This window comes from Ascidiella aspersa, chromosome 1, assembly GCF_963924565.1.
Source record: "Ascidiella aspersa chromosome 1, kaAscAspe10.2, whole genome shotgun sequence".
Taxonomy (NCBI): domain Eukaryota; kingdom Metazoa; phylum Chordata; class Ascidiacea; order Phlebobranchia; family Ascidiidae; genus Ascidiella; species Ascidiella aspersa.
In genome coordinates this window covers 26,773,709-26,792,794 of record NC_139447.1, presented here as the reverse complement: position 1 = coordinate 26,792,794, position 19,086 = coordinate 26,773,709, and the positions used below count along the sequence as shown (strand labels likewise).

At 36.9% G+C, this 19,086-nt stretch overlaps 1 protein-coding gene across 3 annotated transcripts; it reads right to left on the bottom strand.

Moving 5' to 3' along the window:
- Positions 1-215: 215 nt before the first annotated feature.
- Positions 216-18,705, bottom strand: LOC146168907 (ubiquitin carboxyl-terminal hydrolase 28-like). 3 transcript variants are annotated; one of them, XM_083388729.1, is made up of 23 exons: positions 18,635-18,705; positions 16,749-16,883; positions 14,959-15,118; positions 14,582-14,688; positions 13,948-14,090; positions 13,687-13,830; positions 11,734-11,983; positions 11,317-11,438; positions 11,044-11,171; positions 10,530-10,625; positions 10,042-10,176; positions 9,490-9,692; positions 8,885-9,007; positions 8,255-8,455; positions 7,581-7,745; positions 6,282-6,388; positions 5,120-5,347; positions 4,840-4,935; positions 3,463-3,582; positions 3,150-3,284; positions 2,508-2,714; positions 1,872-2,073; positions 216-1,040 (listed from the first exon to the last, which is right to left on the bottom strand). In XM_083388729.1, the coding sequence occupies exons 1-23, from the start codon at positions 18,636-18,638 to the stop codon at positions 886-888; spliced, it is 3,366 nt and encodes a 1,121-aa protein (XP_083244855.1). In that variant the 5' UTR covers positions 18,639-18,705; the 3' UTR covers positions 216-885. The 3 variants fall into 3 exon arrangements, with proteins under 3 accessions (XP_083244855.1, XP_083244856.1, XP_083244857.1); XM_083388730.1 differs by lacking the exon at positions 18,635-18,705 and adding an exon at positions 18,195-18,281; XM_083388731.1 differs by lacking the exons at positions 4,840-4,935; positions 5,120-5,347.
- Positions 18,706-19,086: the final 381 nt, after the last annotated feature.

Here is a 19,086-nt window from a genome sequence, read left to right as displayed (position 1 = left end):
GATAACATATATGCTTAAACAATGTAATGTTAGTATCGCTGACCAAGCATTTATAAATATAAACTTATAAAGCCACGTTGGTTTTCTCATTCTTTGTCGCATCTAATACGCAAACCTAACGATATTGATTTTAATAACATTGTTGCAATTACAATACATTAAACTCGATTTAGGCCTATCAGTGGAGTTATTTACCCATGTACGTGACGGCTAAATCCAGTTTATTGCAAATATCAGTGTTGTAAAAAAGTTTTAAGTTAAGTCGTTCTCGATTTAATTGCATAATAATCATTACTACCCTGGCAAAAAGTACAAAGTCTAAGGGGACCAACCGAAAACATTCAGTTAATCTGTTAGGAATTTTTACCGGACCAAAAAAATCTTTTAAAATTTAAACTCAAGAACTCGGACATAAGAGTGCAGGTTAAAAAATGTACGTTTTTCAAATATAAGTGATTTTACGAACAAAAATATTACAATAATATTTTTGAACTGTTTTTTGACAGCACTCCTTGTGATTACAAATTGAAATACAGCGAATTATAGTTGTGGAGTTGCTAAAACGAATTTAGTCGCGTGAAAATGATCAACTTTATTAGGCACAGTGAAACAGTGTTCATAAATCGCGCAAGTAACCCAGTAAAAACCAAGCAATCTATAAGGCAAGGTAAAACAGTAGTAAAGGAAGAAATGCACTACTCATACCGTCATGCAAGTTTTCAAACCAGAAAGGGGTTAAAAAAAACAAAAATACTTTAACGATATTGGGTATTAAGAAAAGAAAAGGTATACCAATTAAAAAGAAGGGTAATAGTGTCTTACAAACATAAACGCAAGTTTTAGGCGGACAGATGGACGATTTATGTTATCAATTTGGTTTCTCTGTTAATCTGGCTCGTGCAATAAAGAAGACATGACGGTTTCGAATTGCTGTGCAATATTAATGGGCACATCGATAGCGGGTGTGTTTATGTTCGTTGTGTCGGGGTTCACGTCCAGGAATTCAGCCAGCATTGTAGAAAGCTCATCTCGAGACAAAACTGTTAAAAAGGTTTTACGCTAATAATTGTTTACAAATCCCACCCCATCCCGATTTATAGCTGCATAATTGCGCGCGCGTATCACCAATAACAGAGGGGGGTTTTACGATTAATTGTTTATGACGTAACTTTGTAACGTTGTTCGTTAAATGTTTATGCACCTCCTCAAAAAACAAATCCTGAATCCGACCCTGCACATTTAGACTACAGATTTTATTTAACCAAGATTTGCAATTTAAATAAAATAGCATTTAGCTTGCTTTTCTTAACTGGAAATCAATGAAATATCATAATTATTATTCTTGGTTGTCAATTAAACAAGGTTTATCTAAAAATTTAGGACAACCCAAGTTTTTTGTTGTGCATTAAAATGTATTATTCGTTTCTTTGAAGCATAATGGTTGGAGGTTGTAGTAAGACGTAATAAGAATATCAAAACCCATACAGAAGTAGGTATCATTTTGAACGTTTCGTTGAAAATGAATAAAGAGTTATTCGAAACGTTTAAAATGATACCTACTTCTGTATGGGCTTTGATATTCTTATTACGTTTCTTTGTAGCTTCAGAATTGTTTTAAAATCGACATTTTAAATTGGCCATTGTCAGATGGCTTGACGTTTAGGGGTTACGCCATTTCGGATGTTTTGGAGAGGCAAACAAACAGCAGAACGTCCAAAGCTTTAGATAACCCTTTAAAAGCTGTCCAGGTATTTACACGTTAAGTTCGCTTGGCAAGATGCAATATGTGAATTTAATATGAAATACATATCTGTAGGTCGTGACCATGTACAGCAGTTCGCTCCCATAAACCCAAACTGGCATCCACTCACCGATGGATTGTTCAAGCAGAGAGCACCAGTCGTCTCGGATGTTGTCGGCCAGCTGCAAGTCGTTGGGGGCGCCCCCTCCCTTGTCGGATGAGAGAAGCGAAGAGATGCAGGGTATAAGCTGGTTGCGCATGACGTCAATGCCCTGCAGCGCCTCGTCTCTGCTTTTCGAGCGGAGCTTGCCCATCGCCTCTTCGCTCACTCTCTGAAACGTGAAATACAGTTGTTATTTCAGTTTATCAGGGACAGAAATTGTACAAGTTAAAAAACAGCAAAGCCCGTGCAGAATTTAGTAACGTTTATTGCACCTTTCGAATAAAGGCATATTTTTTAATTTTAAAAAAACGTTAGTAAAACAGGATTAGCAATTTATAACAATGTTCCCTAACTGGGTGTTAGCCCTGTTTCCTTTGTTTTACCAGCTAGCGACCGAAACTTCGTCAAGGCCAAAACACGACATCATGTTTTATAGCATAGCAGCAAAGCAAAAGGCAAAATGGCCAGCACCTTTTTGTTGTCCAGTAACAGACATACAGCTGATCTCCTAAACCTTCCAACATTACTTTAACAGTGGATGAAAGGTTAAACGTCTTACACCGACGCTGCCCGCCGAAATAGAGCAACTAGATTATTTCTAACCTGAATGCATGTACGGCAATAGCGGCGAACAAATTTTGAATCGAGAGCCATCCGTGGCTGACCGGGGGCGCTGAGGCTCTTATTTTCGCTGTAGACTGCGATGAAGTGCAGCGACGCCTGGTAGAAGCTTCTCGAATGGAATAGAGACAAGCCGCGCAGCATGTGACAGGTGGCCTTGCAGAACGAGTCGTAATTGAGCCTCCAGTTCTATAAGACAAGGGCAATTCGCTGATGAATATTTTTCGCTGTTGAATATTTAATGCTAATATCTGTACAATTACGGACCATTTGCTGGAAAACGTTAAAAAGAATATATTTTCCTAAAAAAAACCTTCACGTTTTTATTGTGCTCTACGCAGTAACCACTATATTTTCCTAAAAAAAACCTTCACAAACTTGACGCAACAAACATTAAAGACGGTATAACAATAATATTTAACGGCGTTTGATGAAACATGTGTTGTAGAGAAACAAAAATTATTTGTAAAATCTGCAATGATTTATATAGTGGTTACTGCGTAGAGCACAATAAAAACGAACAATCAAACTTATAATGCGAACAATTGTGCTGGGTCTATAACTTAAACTCCGTTTTAAGTTTCTTAAGCCGACACTTGTTGTAACGCGACTATTTATCAGTACCCGAATATCGCTCTGTATAGTTTCGTCGTGGTCCGACGCGAGTTTTTCAACGGCGCACTTCATGATTTCCGAAGACCTCCGATCGTAGCGAAGCCTTTTGTCAGTAAATTGCTCGAGAACGCATTTCTCAATAATCTTTGAAAAGAAGATGATAATTTAGTTCAATACAATATACATCATCGCTAAATTACGTACGTACATTCATTTAACAGCTAAATTTACCAAAAAGTACATTTCAATAAAAAACACTCGCCTCTTGAAAACTACAATGCCATAAAGACCCGGCCCTTGCAGACGTTCTTAACCGACTTACATTTTTGGGCGCTTTATTCTGATAGAGGTAGACAACAATATTCTGCAGCCGTGGATCGCTGATCAACGTGTCGGGTTCTTCCGACAAAAGCTGCAACCGCACCATCTCCTCGCTTATCACCTGGCAATACAACGCACAACACGCTGTTAAGTGGCTTCGAACACGTTGAAAAACAGCAATTCTTCCAAAACGCTCGCTGTTGGGGAGAAACACGTAAACAGGGGGAAATGCCGTTAATCGATTTGCCCGTCGTAAACGTGTTTTCTCAACCTTTTTGCGGCGACACAAATATTAAAGTAACTATAACAGTGAAGCTTTGGCGAGCCATTTTTCTAAACTGAACTTTTGTATAGGTGAACGAAATTGAAATTTGTAAGTGAACCAAATTGTCTTAATGATTTTTGTCGTTATTATTTCTTTTCAAAGTTTACTCAATTTTAGAGATATGTTGTTCCGAACCAATCTCAATAAATCCAACCCGATCTATACAATGCACTGGTTTCAAACAGAGTCTGAATGCGGTAAAAAAAGTCGTCCTATTTCACACAAGCCGAGTACCGAGTCCGCCTCTGGTTCAACAGCCCTGTATATCACCTATGCATGTTACTAAAATAGGTGGATATACAACAATCCACTCATAGGAGTGCCATACACCAAATATTACAATGTATGCTAATATACCTTTACGATTTACAATATGCCGCCTAACCGGTTACTTACATCGGCTTGGTCAACTCCATGCAAATAAACTTACCTCGCCAAGTCCCAAGCAACAAGCCCCTAGTTCGACTTCACAGCCCTGTTTTTACTGCGCCCAGGCATTTTAGTGCCAAAATCAGCGATTTAAAAATGATTGTCTAGTTGGGTTTATAACTATTTACAAAGGATTCACTTTTTAAGTATCAAGAATAAGATTTTTGAGAAAAGTAGAACAGTTTGATATTCACCCGTCCCTGACAACATATGCGATAGAACGTTTTATCCACCAGTTGAATGCTCGTTTATTAGACCTTGAAGTAAACCTAATAATACATTATGCTACACTTTTTGCGTATCGCGCAATCGTTTAACCTTAACGTCATAAATCATCAGGAACATCTCTCAGCAAACTGTGCATTTCGCTGACTTACTACATGTTGCATTTTGGGGGCTTAACGCGAACCTTCCGTACTTTCAACCATACTGACATACGTAGTGTCGCCGTGAACATTCGTTAACCAAATATTCTGTTCAACAAAACTACAATAACGAATGTTTAGGAAGCTGTTAAAACCAGTTGTATGTTTTTAATTAAGAAAATATTAAGGGCTAACAATTGCTTTTCGAGCAGCAAATGGATTTGTCATTGCAAATATTCCCACTTTTGAACAACAATACCTGTTCCAAAGCGCTTAGCGGGCCTTCCAGGGTATAGGTGCCCGCCGCCTTCATGATAGCATACAGGCAGGATTGGAAGACCGGGCACATATTGCTCTGGTGGACAAGGAAGAGAAAATAAGAAAAGAAAATTATAAAATGAATAAAAAGGATAGTTAAATTGATATGATGTATTGTACAGATAGTAAAGGCAATCTAAACGTGTTAGTTTATTAAATACACTAGAATAAGCGAAAAGACAGAAAAAGAGATAAGATAGAAAAAGAGTAAAGCCTGAAACCTCGTCGTCGTCGTCAAAGTAAGAATAACAGCTTCTGCGTGGCGATAAAGGTGGAGAACAATTCTCCACTGAAGAAGATTGTGATACGCATTCCTCATCTTTATCGGAGGCAGGACGTTCTTTTGTTTCAGACGACGTTTCCTCTTCGTTTTCAGGCAAAGTCGCGGACTCCTTTTTAGAAGTCCCATTGCAATTAATTAGAATAGCGTGTTTGGTTTCGGACCCATTCTAAAGAAAAAGGAAGGTAAGAAATATAAGAGGTTCCCGAAATTCGTTTTAAAGACAACACTTGAAAAAATACGTATGGAGGGTTAAGGAAACGAATGGAAAAGATAACCACCATTCCTAAACAGAACTTCCCTTATATTTTATTATATATATATATATTCGGGTTTTCAACACACCATGAGGTACGATACTCAAATGTACGTTAAGAATATGGTCGCGCGATATACCTAAATATCATTTTTGGTTGCAACACTCAACAGGAAAGATTAATATATTCTGGCATCCTTACTAGCATTTTTGCTTGATGTCACTAAAAACAAAACTGGAACAGCACAGAGCATACGTGCACAACGGGGAAAATATATTTCTAGGATTATTACATTGTAGTTGAACCCAAACAATTTTATCAAAAAAGCTTAGCAAAATAACAAACATGAAAGTATTAAACCATCGAAAACATCTTCGCTGCACCCTAAAGCATTAAAATCGCCACTAACTGCATAAGATTGCAGAAATAAATAACAAAACGGTAAAAAACACTTCCGCCAGGTTAGGAAAGACCGGAACTTAATGTTAGATTTAATTCCCCCTAATTGTGTTTTATTTGTCCTTTACTTTGATTTTATGCATGAGTGATTTCATGCATGACTGGTTTTGTACATTTGGCAGCATGCTTTCTATTTATGTAGTTTAGTTGGTGCTGTCCATATGTAACCAGGTGTTAGCCTTTGTTGTACTTAAACGTGCCTACTTATTTTTAGTTTACTTATGCTTATCATTAACCACATGTAATTCATTCATTTCAATTAAGGATGCTTCATGTTGAATTTACTTACTATTAACTTTAGAAGTAATATTTCTCTGCACTTTGTGCAACAAGCTGATTCTTCACATCATTGGTGGCTGCATGAAGACAGGTTTACACTTAACTTACTTGTTCAAGAGCTTTCTCAGGCCCCGAACCCTTGTAGGTGTCGTCCACGCGATCAATCGCATTCTTCAGCACTGCCAGATCCAGAGCTCCGTCTTCACATCTCGAATCTGACCAAGAATAACACTCGCATATTAGCTGTGGGGCTGGGTGCGAGGGGATACAAACCCACTTATTAGGGGGGATTCAATCGACGTCACCAACGAAGCAACCCCAGTGTATATAAGCCGGAAAATTTGTTTCAAAATGTGTGTGGGGGGGAGGGGGGCATTCAGTTTTCTGTATTTAATTTCTCATTGTATTCCGAATAATTTAAGTGTAAAGTTAAGTGTTGTTATATTTGTGTTATTCTTCATAAATGTGTATCTAACCGGCGACATTAGGGGTGCTCCGAATGCTACTATAAAAGCATTAAAAGGGCAAAGAAAAGGAAAAAATGAAAAAAAATTAGAACCGTTCCGGCTTTGCCGTGGGTATAGCAACTTCAGTATAACACAGTGGTTCTTAAACTTTTTTGAGCGCGACCCAAATCTGAGTTTAATGAACTTGTCACGACCCAAGGCTCACATTAAAAAATGTATTTTTTCTGACATGCATGAAATAGAAAATTAGACAACCAGACGTAGTAGCCTACACAGTTCTATGAAACAATGATTTATTACAAACAAATGATTGATTCTAACTTTTAACAAAAGGCCTACTACCTGCAACTAATAACCTCAAAGTTGAAAGGCACAAACCTATAGCTAGCACCGAAAGAAACGAACCTATAGCTCGAACTGAAACGGAAGATTGCCTCAAGTGGCGAATAAATATTGCAAAATATTCTCAACTCTAATCCCTAGTTTATCAGTGACTAAGACAGCACTATAATAACGCTATTCTAACAGAATTTGGAGGTATATGTGTGTAATACGAGCTAGCAGAATAATATTCTAAAACAAATAGATAAAGTAATCACGTAACTGTGCGGCTACCGATTACACCAGTCTTAGCAGCTATTGTATTTGGCTATGGCTATATCTAGTTGTCATCATCGAAATGTTCAGAAAACCACTTATGATGCAATAATCTAGGTTGCCACGTGAAATGCTTATGATGCAACAATTCAATCATGAAAATGGAAAGGAAAAAATAGGATTGAATCACCATAGAGCGACCCATCTTTTAAACCTGCCCGACCCATGTTTAGGTCGTCGCGACCCATACTTCGAGAGAACCATATCCTGGCTTAGTTAGATTCAAGTAGTTTACAAATTAGCGAACTGTTATTAACGGTTTTCGTTACAATATCTAAGCTACCTGGTTTTCCGTCAGTCTTGGGCACAGTAGAGCATTCCATGAGCGAGATTTGCTTGGCGCTTTCCACATCCCAATGTTCCAGCTCGTTCTCGACCTTGCTGTTGTGCTCGTTGAGCAGGTCGGACAACACAGGGTCGCTGACAATCGCTTCCTGGCAGTCCCAATCTGAAAGTAACACGCAATCGAGAGGTATGTTTCATACTGATCCGAATATCAGGTTCATGCGTTAGATTAATATCAACAACAATACTATCAGTGGACGATAATTTCACGGCATAATTTGGACGATGATATGAAACTATGAACTCAACTTTAAGAGAAAATATGCCAAAAGTTTTAACAAACGAACAAAAATGTAACCTAATCGTCGTAAGAATACAACATGCCTTCGAAAAGGCTTGGCGAAATGAATGGGTGCAGTTATCGTTGGACGTTGGCCAGTACGATTCTAGAAGGGCTAAATAACAGAATACACATTGTGCATATGGGCGTTTCAGTTCCGGCGTGACAATATTAATAGGCCATAATATTTTAACGACTATAAAATCATTTTTCTAAAACATCAGACAACATAAGGAGCACGAAAATCTAGACGTCAAAAGTGTCCTGTCATTCAAGCAATAAGAGACAACATTTCTTAGCAAGCCTTGCCGTATCACGGCAAAGGTGTTTACCTGCCATCAGGTCGGTCCGCTTGCTGTTGATGTAGACGAGACAATAAGCGCTGGCTAGGCTGCCGTTGTTGTAGTACCTCGTGCTGTGGCCTCCCACTGACTCGGTGGCGAGCTGCTCGAAGCTGGCCTCGTCCACCATCGTGTCGTTGAAGCGCAGCCAACGCTGGTTACCATAGTCGCGGATGTAGGCCCAGTAGTGGCCTGTGAACAAGTTTGCGTTTAAACTAAGAGCGGTCAACCCAGGCATGTGCTTGGTGCTGCTAAAAAGGTTTCTTAGCGGGTCGTGTGGTACGAAAGCCAAATTACTACAAATTTGCAATTTATTTCAAAAAAAAAAACTAGCAGGACCCGTATGAGTTAAATCCTGCCTCCGTTCTAGCAAAATTGCATCGGAAATAATCAGTTTGATATGTTTTTTTGCAAACCAATTCAATTAAAGGGCGTTTCGATTTTTGGAGTTTTTTGGACTTCCAACGTTTTTTTCAACATTTTATTGAAAATACTTTTCATAAACGTGGTGCCGAGTTTACAAGGCACCAAAATACATCATTACCTATCTAACAAAAAAACGCCTGAAAAAATATATAATATTTCCTATAAAATATGATACAAGGCAACACGCCATGCCACCTGCAAGTGCTTGGCCTTGATGAATGAGCACGGCATGAAGGGTGTATGGATGTTGGCGCAACGACGTTTCTTCGTACATTTTATCAATGTCGCTCTCAAGCTTCTTAATTCTGCTTCGAAGGTCTGCGAAAAACATTTGGTAAAGTTTCTTAACAGGTACGTTAACGATGAGCAATAATATCGGGATCTTAACGGTAGCCCTCGTCAGAATAGGCCAAAGCATTTTTTGGAACAAAACGTTATTTATGTCAGTTTGAATCTTCTTTTAATGTAGTTATACGCCGACCTACCATTTTATGTGATTTAGATACAATCCGAACAAAAAAAAATTATGTAATGAAAATTTCTACGTCAAGGATGTTTGGCCCTCATTCCAAAGTTACCGTATACCAATAACCTGTTTCCCAACAGTACCGTATACCAATAACCTGTTTCCCAAAACAGATTAATATAAAAAAAATGTTATGGCATAAAACTGGACTTAAAAAAGTGTGGGAACTGCTTGAAATCAAGAAATATGCACCATCCTAACTTTTTTAGTCAAACTGTTTAGAAACCCAGTGTGAGCAATCTCCCTGTCCCAGGCTGTAGCGCCAAACCATTACCGGCTACTTCTTCGTCCAATCGGTTCTTCCAATTACGCAAAGTCGATTCGACGGCAGCTGCCTCGGATAAGTCCACTCCTGACAAGTCATCGGGCGAACCGCGCTCGACACTGATTGGTTCCGCTTCTGCTGTGCCATCGTCATCTTCCTTTGTCCTTTTGTGTGGCGACAGTCCGAAACTCGGCGAGCCGCTTCCTGATCGCCTGAGCAACGCAAAATACAATGTTGAGACACAATCCTCCAGCCTAAATATCACTTCATTTTAGTGATGGTTCGCCACGCCGTTATCGCCATTAGTAGTTTTACAAACGCGTGTTAAAAAGAGTTGTATGGTTAACCCTTGAGTGACTTTAGGATGTATACAACTAGAATGTCCGATAATATTGTTTCAAAAACGATACCCGACGCCAAGAGGTAGTACCGATCCTAGCGTGGTATCAATGTGATCCGATATCCAAATCACTTAGCGATTTCCGACGATTTTTTGATTGCTTGGATTTTTACAATTTTTGCCTTTAGATAGACACTAATCTACTTTACAAAAGGTCGAACCTCCGAAGCAATCTCGAGGTGGTTGGCGACGATGGATTTGCTTCTTCTGCTTGCTTCACAGCGGCGTAGTTTGCACAGCAAAGCAGAACTTCCGAGATGTTGTACGTTTTTCCATTGTGGTAAGTGGAATTAGAACTAAAAGTTGAATGGAAACATTGTTGCGTTCGTGAAACATGAAAATTAGAATGCAACAATTTGAACATTAACCTCTCTTGCAAACTTTAAAAAATGTGGTTTAAATACAAAGGTGGTTTTAGTAAATCTTTTGTTTGGCGTCAAATATGTCATCAATTTTCAAATCGAATCACCACGTTGCATTTAGGTAACCATTTAATTCACGATAGCAAATGTTTTGTCGAAACACTAAACGTCGTCACGATGGGCGGCTACACCTGGTCAGTGGTCACACTACGGCCAAGCAAACAGCCAATATAGACCAACCTATGATGATAGTGCATAGACGCTGTATAAACTGCTAGCGGTCATACCGACAGAGCTTGAGACGGAGATCGTGGAGTTGCATCGAGAGTTGTTTAACTTCTTCCCGTTTCTGACGCGTCACTTCCATGTTAGACTCCATGTACCTAAAAGTAAACAGGAAGATTACAAATCGTTGAGGGACGCTGTGATACAATTTGGTGTAAGCCTAAATGGTAGCTAAATGTGCTGTCGCTTACTTTTATATCAAAAAACGTTTTTTACTGCAAATATTTATATAACGCTTTCGTGTTTTACAATACTGAACACAATGTTCTATTGTAATAAACTAAATCGGAATAATACATGTAAATCTGTGTTAATTATATAACAGAACATGAGCTATTTAAAAACGTCAGAAATCTCAAATATTTCGACTAGAATGGTGGTTTTAAAACCTAATTTTTGACCTGTAGTAAAACACGCAAATAACCTTGCACAAAGCTTGAATTTGCATTAGGACAAACTTTTAAGGCAGGCGCAGGACACTTGCTGAATTTTACACGTTTATTGAAATCTACCAACCTGTCCATGTAAAGCACAGAGGGAAATATAAGTCGGTCATGTAACTTTTCAGTTTTTCCCAATTCTTGGTTAAAGGAAAAGCGTGATAGTTGAAAGGTCAAGACGGGTGGCATCTTGGAAAACCACATCTAAAAACAAGAAAAAGCAGAAAAATCAACAAATATCGCACCGGTTATATGTCAGTTTATCGTTACAAAACTGCCTGACCAACCTACTGTGGCTCAAAAAATGATATGTCTAAATACACCTGTAATAGGCGATGTTACAAGTTACCTCTTTTTCCCTTCCCACATTTCCCTTGGCAGTTTCATGCTCCAGACTTTCGTGAAGATTGCGGTATCCTTCCACGCACAAAGGAAGGATGCTGAATCGATTTTCCTGCTCAAAACTTTGACCTAAAGCAAATAAAGTGATTTGCATGATATAACTAAAAATCAATAAGAGTCACAAGCAGTGTTTTTTTAAGGTGTTTTGAAATTTCTCCAGCGGTTTTCCAAATTTTGGACTTGCAACTTTTTGGTATTTAAATGAAACACTTGCGGTCTCTTAAAACTACTTAGCGGTCACCCAAACCAAACCTTAAAAAAAAAAACTGGTCACAGGTAAAAAATTCATCAAATTTCTATCAAAAAATTAAATTTTAAAATCAATGTAATTAATATGACAACAAAAATGTGAAAAAGGTCTAACCATTCTCGGTTCCAACAGTTTTTGTTGTTCCGTAGAAGAGTTCCAGCATCGGGTTGCTCATATGTTTTTTCTTATTTCCTGGGAGAATCTCGGCAAGTACGTTTATGTATTGCTCACTGTCCCTGCCCGTGGAAAATGGGTCTGCGCCTCGATTTTCTTTACTAGATTCTTGCTTCCGCTCAATTTCTTGTCTTAGTCGGTAAACGTCTTCCAAGGCATCAAGGAGCATGTGAATAAATTCACTTACATCCTGTGGACCATTAAATTCGCATTTAGTGAAATAATTTTATAAATAAAAATCGAAAAGTCGTTGTTGTGATGGAAAACCGTTAGGACAAATATGAAAACACAAAACATGGATGATGGATTTCATGAAGTTTTGAACAGAAAGTATAAAAGTGTTTTTTTTTTACTTCTTAAACAAGGAAACCCCTTTTATTGTGTTAGGCCAATTTCAATCAGTTCCTCATACTTGAACTAGAGCAAGGGTTTTTAACCTTTTTTTGCTCATGGCCCACGAAATTAGTATAAAAATGGCGTTGGCCCATTATTACCGTTTAATGAAAACCACCAAGTTTTAACAACAAAACAAATTAATAAAGCTTCTACATTATTTCAAATGTGTTACATCACCCGATACTTAATGGCCGGGTTTGGGACCGCACAGGCGAGTAGCTGAATATATATAAGCCGGGCAGCAAATATCATGGGCAGCCAATAGAAAGAGGAGCAGTTTATATTGAAATGCGCCGAAGCCGCCGAAAATTTTACGTATTACATTCCTTCTTCTAATTTTTCGGTTTTACAGGCTTTCTGAAAACTTCTGAAGCCAGTCAAAGTCCTAAAAATTGTACTACCTTTGCAATAGCTGACAGAGGGCTTTTAAAAGCGTTTGGAAAAAAACGTATATCGGTGCTTTGTATATTGTACCTTCAGATACTTTTCGAAACAACTCCCAAGACTAATTATAATATTACAAAATGCCAATAATATATTCACAATGATAGTTCATGGGTTTCGAGCGCATGGTTAATCTCCCTTTACACGTTGGTCTAAAATTTGAAAACAATTGTTGTATTTTTATACTCATAGTTTCTGGTGGTTAAGTCAGTATTCGATTTATGACGATAGAAGGTAACATTTAAAAACGTTTTAATTATTATTGAAGTTCATAAATTTACACCTGGAATATTGCAAGGTCAAAATACTTAGCTTGATGAGATATACATTTTTCGCGTTAATTCGACTGATCAAAAAGTACCCTGAAACACAAGTGACACACCTACGGGAACGTCTCGGCACACCGGTGGCGGAGCAGTGGGAGCACTGTCCTAAACCAGGCAAAATTACTGCTCGCAAACAAAACAATAAACATAACAAAGAATAATACGTAAGCAAGGCGATTGTTACCCTTCGATAACCTTCCCGGCATCCCTACCACACGTTGAGTGGCGTAAAATCTAAAAACTTGCAAAAAGAAATGATATCACAAACATAATATTAGGTCGAGGTGTTTGTTATTTATCTCTCTGGCTTTTATGAGTTTATAATGACATGATTTCTTCTATCGCTGTATGCCAAGCTCTGTGGCCCACTGAAAACAGCGTCATGGCCCATAGGTTGAAAATCTCTGAACTAGATAATTGACTTAAAAAAATTGTGATTCAGAAACAATTGTTTTTATTATTCAAATAGATCTTTTAATGGCAATGTATTGTGGACTGGCGCTTACAAGGCTTCTAAAATCCTGCACAATACTAAGTTTTACAAAACTTTGATCGGAAGCACACTTCCTTGGGAGATAAAATTCCATTTCTCACAACATCAATAATTATTTTTTAAGATATATTTGGTTGACAGGTGTCCTGTGTGTTTAAGGTATGTTTAATGACACAAACTTGACTGACAAGTTTGTGATGGACAACTAACAACTAACAACATACATCTTTATACCTGTTGACTATCATTGCTCGTGCTGAGAAAGGTTTTCTGCAACATGTCAATGCAGTTCTGTGGGTCGAGGTAAGATCGCTTGGAGGCAAGCATCAGTGCAAAGAGATTCCGAAGCTCTTGAAATACTTTCACATTCTTTTGTGCCTTCGATTTTAACAAAAAAATCTAACTCTCCATTACCACCAAACAACACGGGTTTTAAAAAATGTAACAAACAATCGTAAAAAATAATTAATTTCTGTTAATATTATTAGGATTTACCTCTGAACTAACAGATTCCAAATCAATGCTGCCCATCTTTAATATGATGTATCGGAACCAGGGTAAGTGATAAAGAGATTGAACAACTACGTTAAACCAACAGGTATTGCCTACATTCTTCAAACCAGTTGGCCAATCCTTTTCTAAATAGAAGAAATTTTAAAGCTTAAAAATAAAACACTTAAAAGCTGATTTTGGTTTAAACTAAACATGTTTTAGTGCCTAAAAGTTTTATTTTTAATTCGAAATCAGTAAAGGTCTATTGACCAAATGATGCAACTGCAATCATTCGTGTTCTATATTTTTGTAAAATAAGTACGAGAATACATCACATTTAAAATAACCTTTAAGTGCTAAGATACAGTAAATAAATAAAGGTCTATTGGCCAAAGTAAGCAATTAGTGTGTTCCACATTATTTACACTTAATTGCTACCTACATAATTCTGGTCAATCAAGTACAAGAATACAACACAGTCAAAATAACTTTCTAGTAAGTGTTAGTTATTGAATAACTGTCTATTGACCAAAGAATGCAATCATTTTAAAACAGATCAGTTAGGTTCGACAAAATAACTGTTTCTTCATTGATATGTGTTTTGTGTAAAAATAGCTTTAAAGTCCGTATTTCTTACCTGTTCTCAACAAATGGTGTGGATTGTCAGTTCGCTTATTAGGACAGTCCCCCGAACCACCAATTCCAACCCCAGTACCGACATGCGCCAAGCTTTGGGTGAGAGCCCTACAATGAAGTGGTAATGGTCTATTTTTTGTCTGTTCGACTAACTTATTCAAGAAGTTGCCAGTTATTATATAAATCTTAAATCAAAGTTATATTTTTACTTCAAAAAATGCAATTTTTTATTAAATATTTAAAACAGTTAGATCTAAGGTTATACATTCACTTTGCAAAACCAACATTGCTACTAATCCAAAAATGAATCACAATTGACTTTGATACATTTAATGCAGTGCTTAACACCAGAATTAAATGGTGTAAGGTTGATATTACCTTGCTAAATCATCTTTATGCAGTTTTAAATCTGATGGATAGCTGTTTGAGTTTCCCTCATTTTGAAGGCTTAATGCAATTGCTTTTTGAAGTTCTGCCTCTTCACTATCTGCTGTAGGCATATTGTTTACATCATATTTAGAGGAATGTCCATATTGACCTGCAAAAAACATAGTAAACATTTAGATCACACACCACTGAGGCTATGCGAAACAGAAAACATCATATTTTATTTATAATATTAAAATGGAACTAGGCATAAACAACATGAAAATGCCTCAACTAAAAACACAGTTCAAATAGCTTAACAGTATCCATCTCAAGTTAATTGAAAAATCACCGTAGCTTACTTTCAACAGTATCTCCCTTCATATCTGCTGCACCAAGGTTCAAATTACTAACTGGCTGTCTCTATCCAGAGACATTAGGCATGCCTATGAACACCATGTGCAATAAGTGACATCATAAGCAGACCACAGAGCGGACTGTCTTACCTCAAGTTAATTATAGCACCTACTTTTTTCACCTACTTATCTGCAGCCATGCTGGCACAGACAGATGGCTAGTTTGTTCAAAGTCAGCCAGTAAGGGTCATGTCTGTTTTTTTTCTTCAGGAAATAAAAAACTTAAACTCAACTGGAAAATTTACATAGCAGATCCACAAAACCCACAATACTCACTTAATAATAATTGTTGGCCTTTGGATGACAAATTTGTATTCGCTGACATTCTCAAGAGTATTTTTAAGCAAGCAGGCTTTCAAACATATTCTATCACATCACTGGTTTACTGTGTGATACAACTCAAACATACACATAGCTACGGAAACTACCATTTCCTCTTAAAAGACAAACAAGAACAATGGTGAAACAGGATTTAACTCTTAATGGGCAATATGTGTGTAATGCATACCGACTGCAACACTAGAAGCATAATTAGGTCGTTGTCACTAGGGAAGCTTTCAAATAGATGTGTAAATAACTGGAAAAACATTAGCTGTCAGAAAACATTTATGTACTGAAGTTGAGCATAGGAATTTAACAAATCCAACATTTTGGTAGTTTATTAAAATCTGGTTCAGACTAGAAAGTGTGTTTTCCTATAATATATGACAAATAGGCCCTCAGATTACCTGTTACGAATAATATATTGTTTCAGGGTAAATTACATTAGTAAATAGTTTTTAAATAACAAAGTAGTAGCAACTGAATGTTTTTTAATCATTTTTACTCCTGGCACCACAATAAATCACATCAATGTTATAGAAGGGCAAATCCGTTTTTACAAAATATTTATTTTTTGGGGGCAATAAATTACAGTAGTATGTTTATAGGCTAAATCACCAACAAATCATTTTAAGTTGGAAGTTACAGAAAACGTGATGATGTTTAGTGCAGAAAAAACTTGTATTTTAAAAAGTAGGGCAAAATGCGCTGGCCAATAAAAAGCCAGGGACCCAGGGGAATGAATCTACTAGACTAGAGCTATAATGTTTAATTCAAATTAGGTTGAGTAGTTTTCACAACTGGTAAATAGAACAACCCAGTTAACAATAATAGGATAACATAGTTTTATATTCATAGGGGTGACTCCCTATTATTTTTGTCTGTCAGAGTTATCTGTCATGACTTTAATAAAAATGGAGATGATAAAAAATGCATGGCAAGCTCTTTGCCTTAATTTTAAAGAAAATAGTCACATTTAAAATTAAACAATTTGATAAATCAAGCATTGCAGTTTATTGGACAACAGATAACAATAGGAAAAGCATGCCTAAATATAGAAAGTACCTTTGGAAAAGTTTTCCTTCGCAGGATCAGCAACATTTGACTTTACATTTGGTGGAATATCCCGGTGCAGAATGTGCTGGATATTAGGATGAAAAAGGTTGGGAGGACGTCCTGACATATCCGGCATGTCTCCATCTAAAAATAATTCTTTTAGCAGAGAAAATCCAACCATGAACAACATGACCTCTAAGTTAAAGGGACTTACAACCAAACAGCCTTAAGAACAAAAAAATCAAGTAAATCCCGTTAGTTTGTACAAATTATATAGCACACCTGCATGAATCACCAAAATGGTGTCAAGAATTACCAAAATTGTGTTATGAATAATAAATAATTATAGATTAATTCATCTTGAAAAAAAAAAAAAAATAGTCATGAAATTACCTAAAATCTAAATATTTATTATTTTCCATATTTGTATTTAATTATAATTTTCATGTCATGTCCCTTTAAAGCTGGGGAACTTTTCGGGACCGCCCCCCTTGACACAATTTATTGCAACTCACGCCCGTTGCCCACTTATGTGAATAATATGTTTCAAAGCCACAATGATCAGCATTATACAGACAGCAGGTCATTTCATGCGCATGTGTACAAAATAAAAAAGGCATTTTTCTATGCATGGGGATGGTAACAAGGAGTGACTAGAACAAAAAATTAAAAATCTGGAAAAAATTACTTCGGCACTTTAGTTATGAGCGTGACGATATGCAATAATGTGCACCGTGCCTTTGTAGTAACACAAGAAAAAAATATTTTTTATTAGGGTTTGTATAGTAAATTTGCAAAAAAATAGTTTCGAGGAATGGCATGGTGCAATTCCTCCTGACAAAAGTCTGCACTCTGTGATATTCAGATAACTGGAAATAAATAAAAGATCAAGATTAATTACACTGAGAAGAAAACAAGTAATTGGAGCAAAATAATTATAGGATTAAAATAATGTGTCAGTCACTGCTACAAAGTAGTTAAAAAGAGAAATTTGTATTTTTGAAAAAATCGTTTTTGACGTATATATCATCCAGCTTTGGCATACAACTTTTTCCTGATGCGATACATTTTTGCTCTGCGGGCCACATTTGGCCAATAGCACACAGGTTGCAAACCCTTAGAGCTTTGACAACAAATCTTGAATGAATTGCATATAGTATTTCAGCTAGCTAAAGAGTAATTTCTTAAATCACATTTAATTATGACCCCCTCAGGTCCCACCACCTGTTTTTATGTCCTCTTTTTAGCCCTATATGGTGTACGATTGTAGTATGACCACAACAGATGTTTTGAATTGAACATTTGATGAGAAGATACTACAGAAATTGATTGTTGGTGTTTGTACTTTTTTGGACAATTGCCGCGCTAAATGAACTAGTTTATTTACCCAATAGCATGAAATGTAGTTTAAATACTAATTTAGGCAATAATATTAAATAATAATACCTAACCTACTCTTGCCTAAACAGGAACCAACATCCTAACCCATTTTTGTGTGTTGCTTTAATACTAATTAATTGTTTCAATTCAACGCTGTGGTAGGATTCTAGACTAGTACCCTAATTTATTATATATTTTTGCGGTCCCTTTTTAACTGTCATTACATAGGCAATTTTTATATATATTTCAGTGTCTTTTTGGAAAGCAGTTAAAAAGGCGCTAGTCTAGAATCCCATCACATTTCGTCCGGGGTTTATATTGCTAACAATATTTGGGTTAGGGTGAGAGTTTGCGTTTCGGTGGGTCAAGTATTTTAATTAAATTTATTCTTACATATTTATGCCTTTCTTAAAATTTTAACTTTGACAACTCGTTTCGTTACTCTTAAAATAAAAGTAGTAGGAAGTTAACTGCACTGGTCGACCTTACAAATTACATTATAGAATAATACTTACCCATACGTTGTTGTCCAGTCTTGTTTACTTATTCGTTTGCACCGCCGGTTTATCAATCGCCTGTTGTGCTAACCACTTCTAGTAATGCCGCGAATGCGTGACACAGTTGCGCGCATAACATCACTGACACCTACCGGTAAATATCAAGGGTTGTATTTGAAGTTCTTTGTTCCGGTGGAAAACATCAGCATTCTTCAACTTTTCACACTACTACTTTAGATACACTTTAGTTAAGAAATTTTACACAACTTTCACGGAATTCAGAATAGTCGGATCAGTTACAAATAATATCTATTAGAACCCTTGCTCTGAATAGGCCTACGCCTTATAGCCTCCGAGGCATGAGATTACATAAATAAATATGCGGATATTTAAGCGCGGCTTAAACTCTTAACTGTCTTTATTGTTTTGTTCTTCTCATACTCATCCGCATATAAGGTTAACTTACGCGC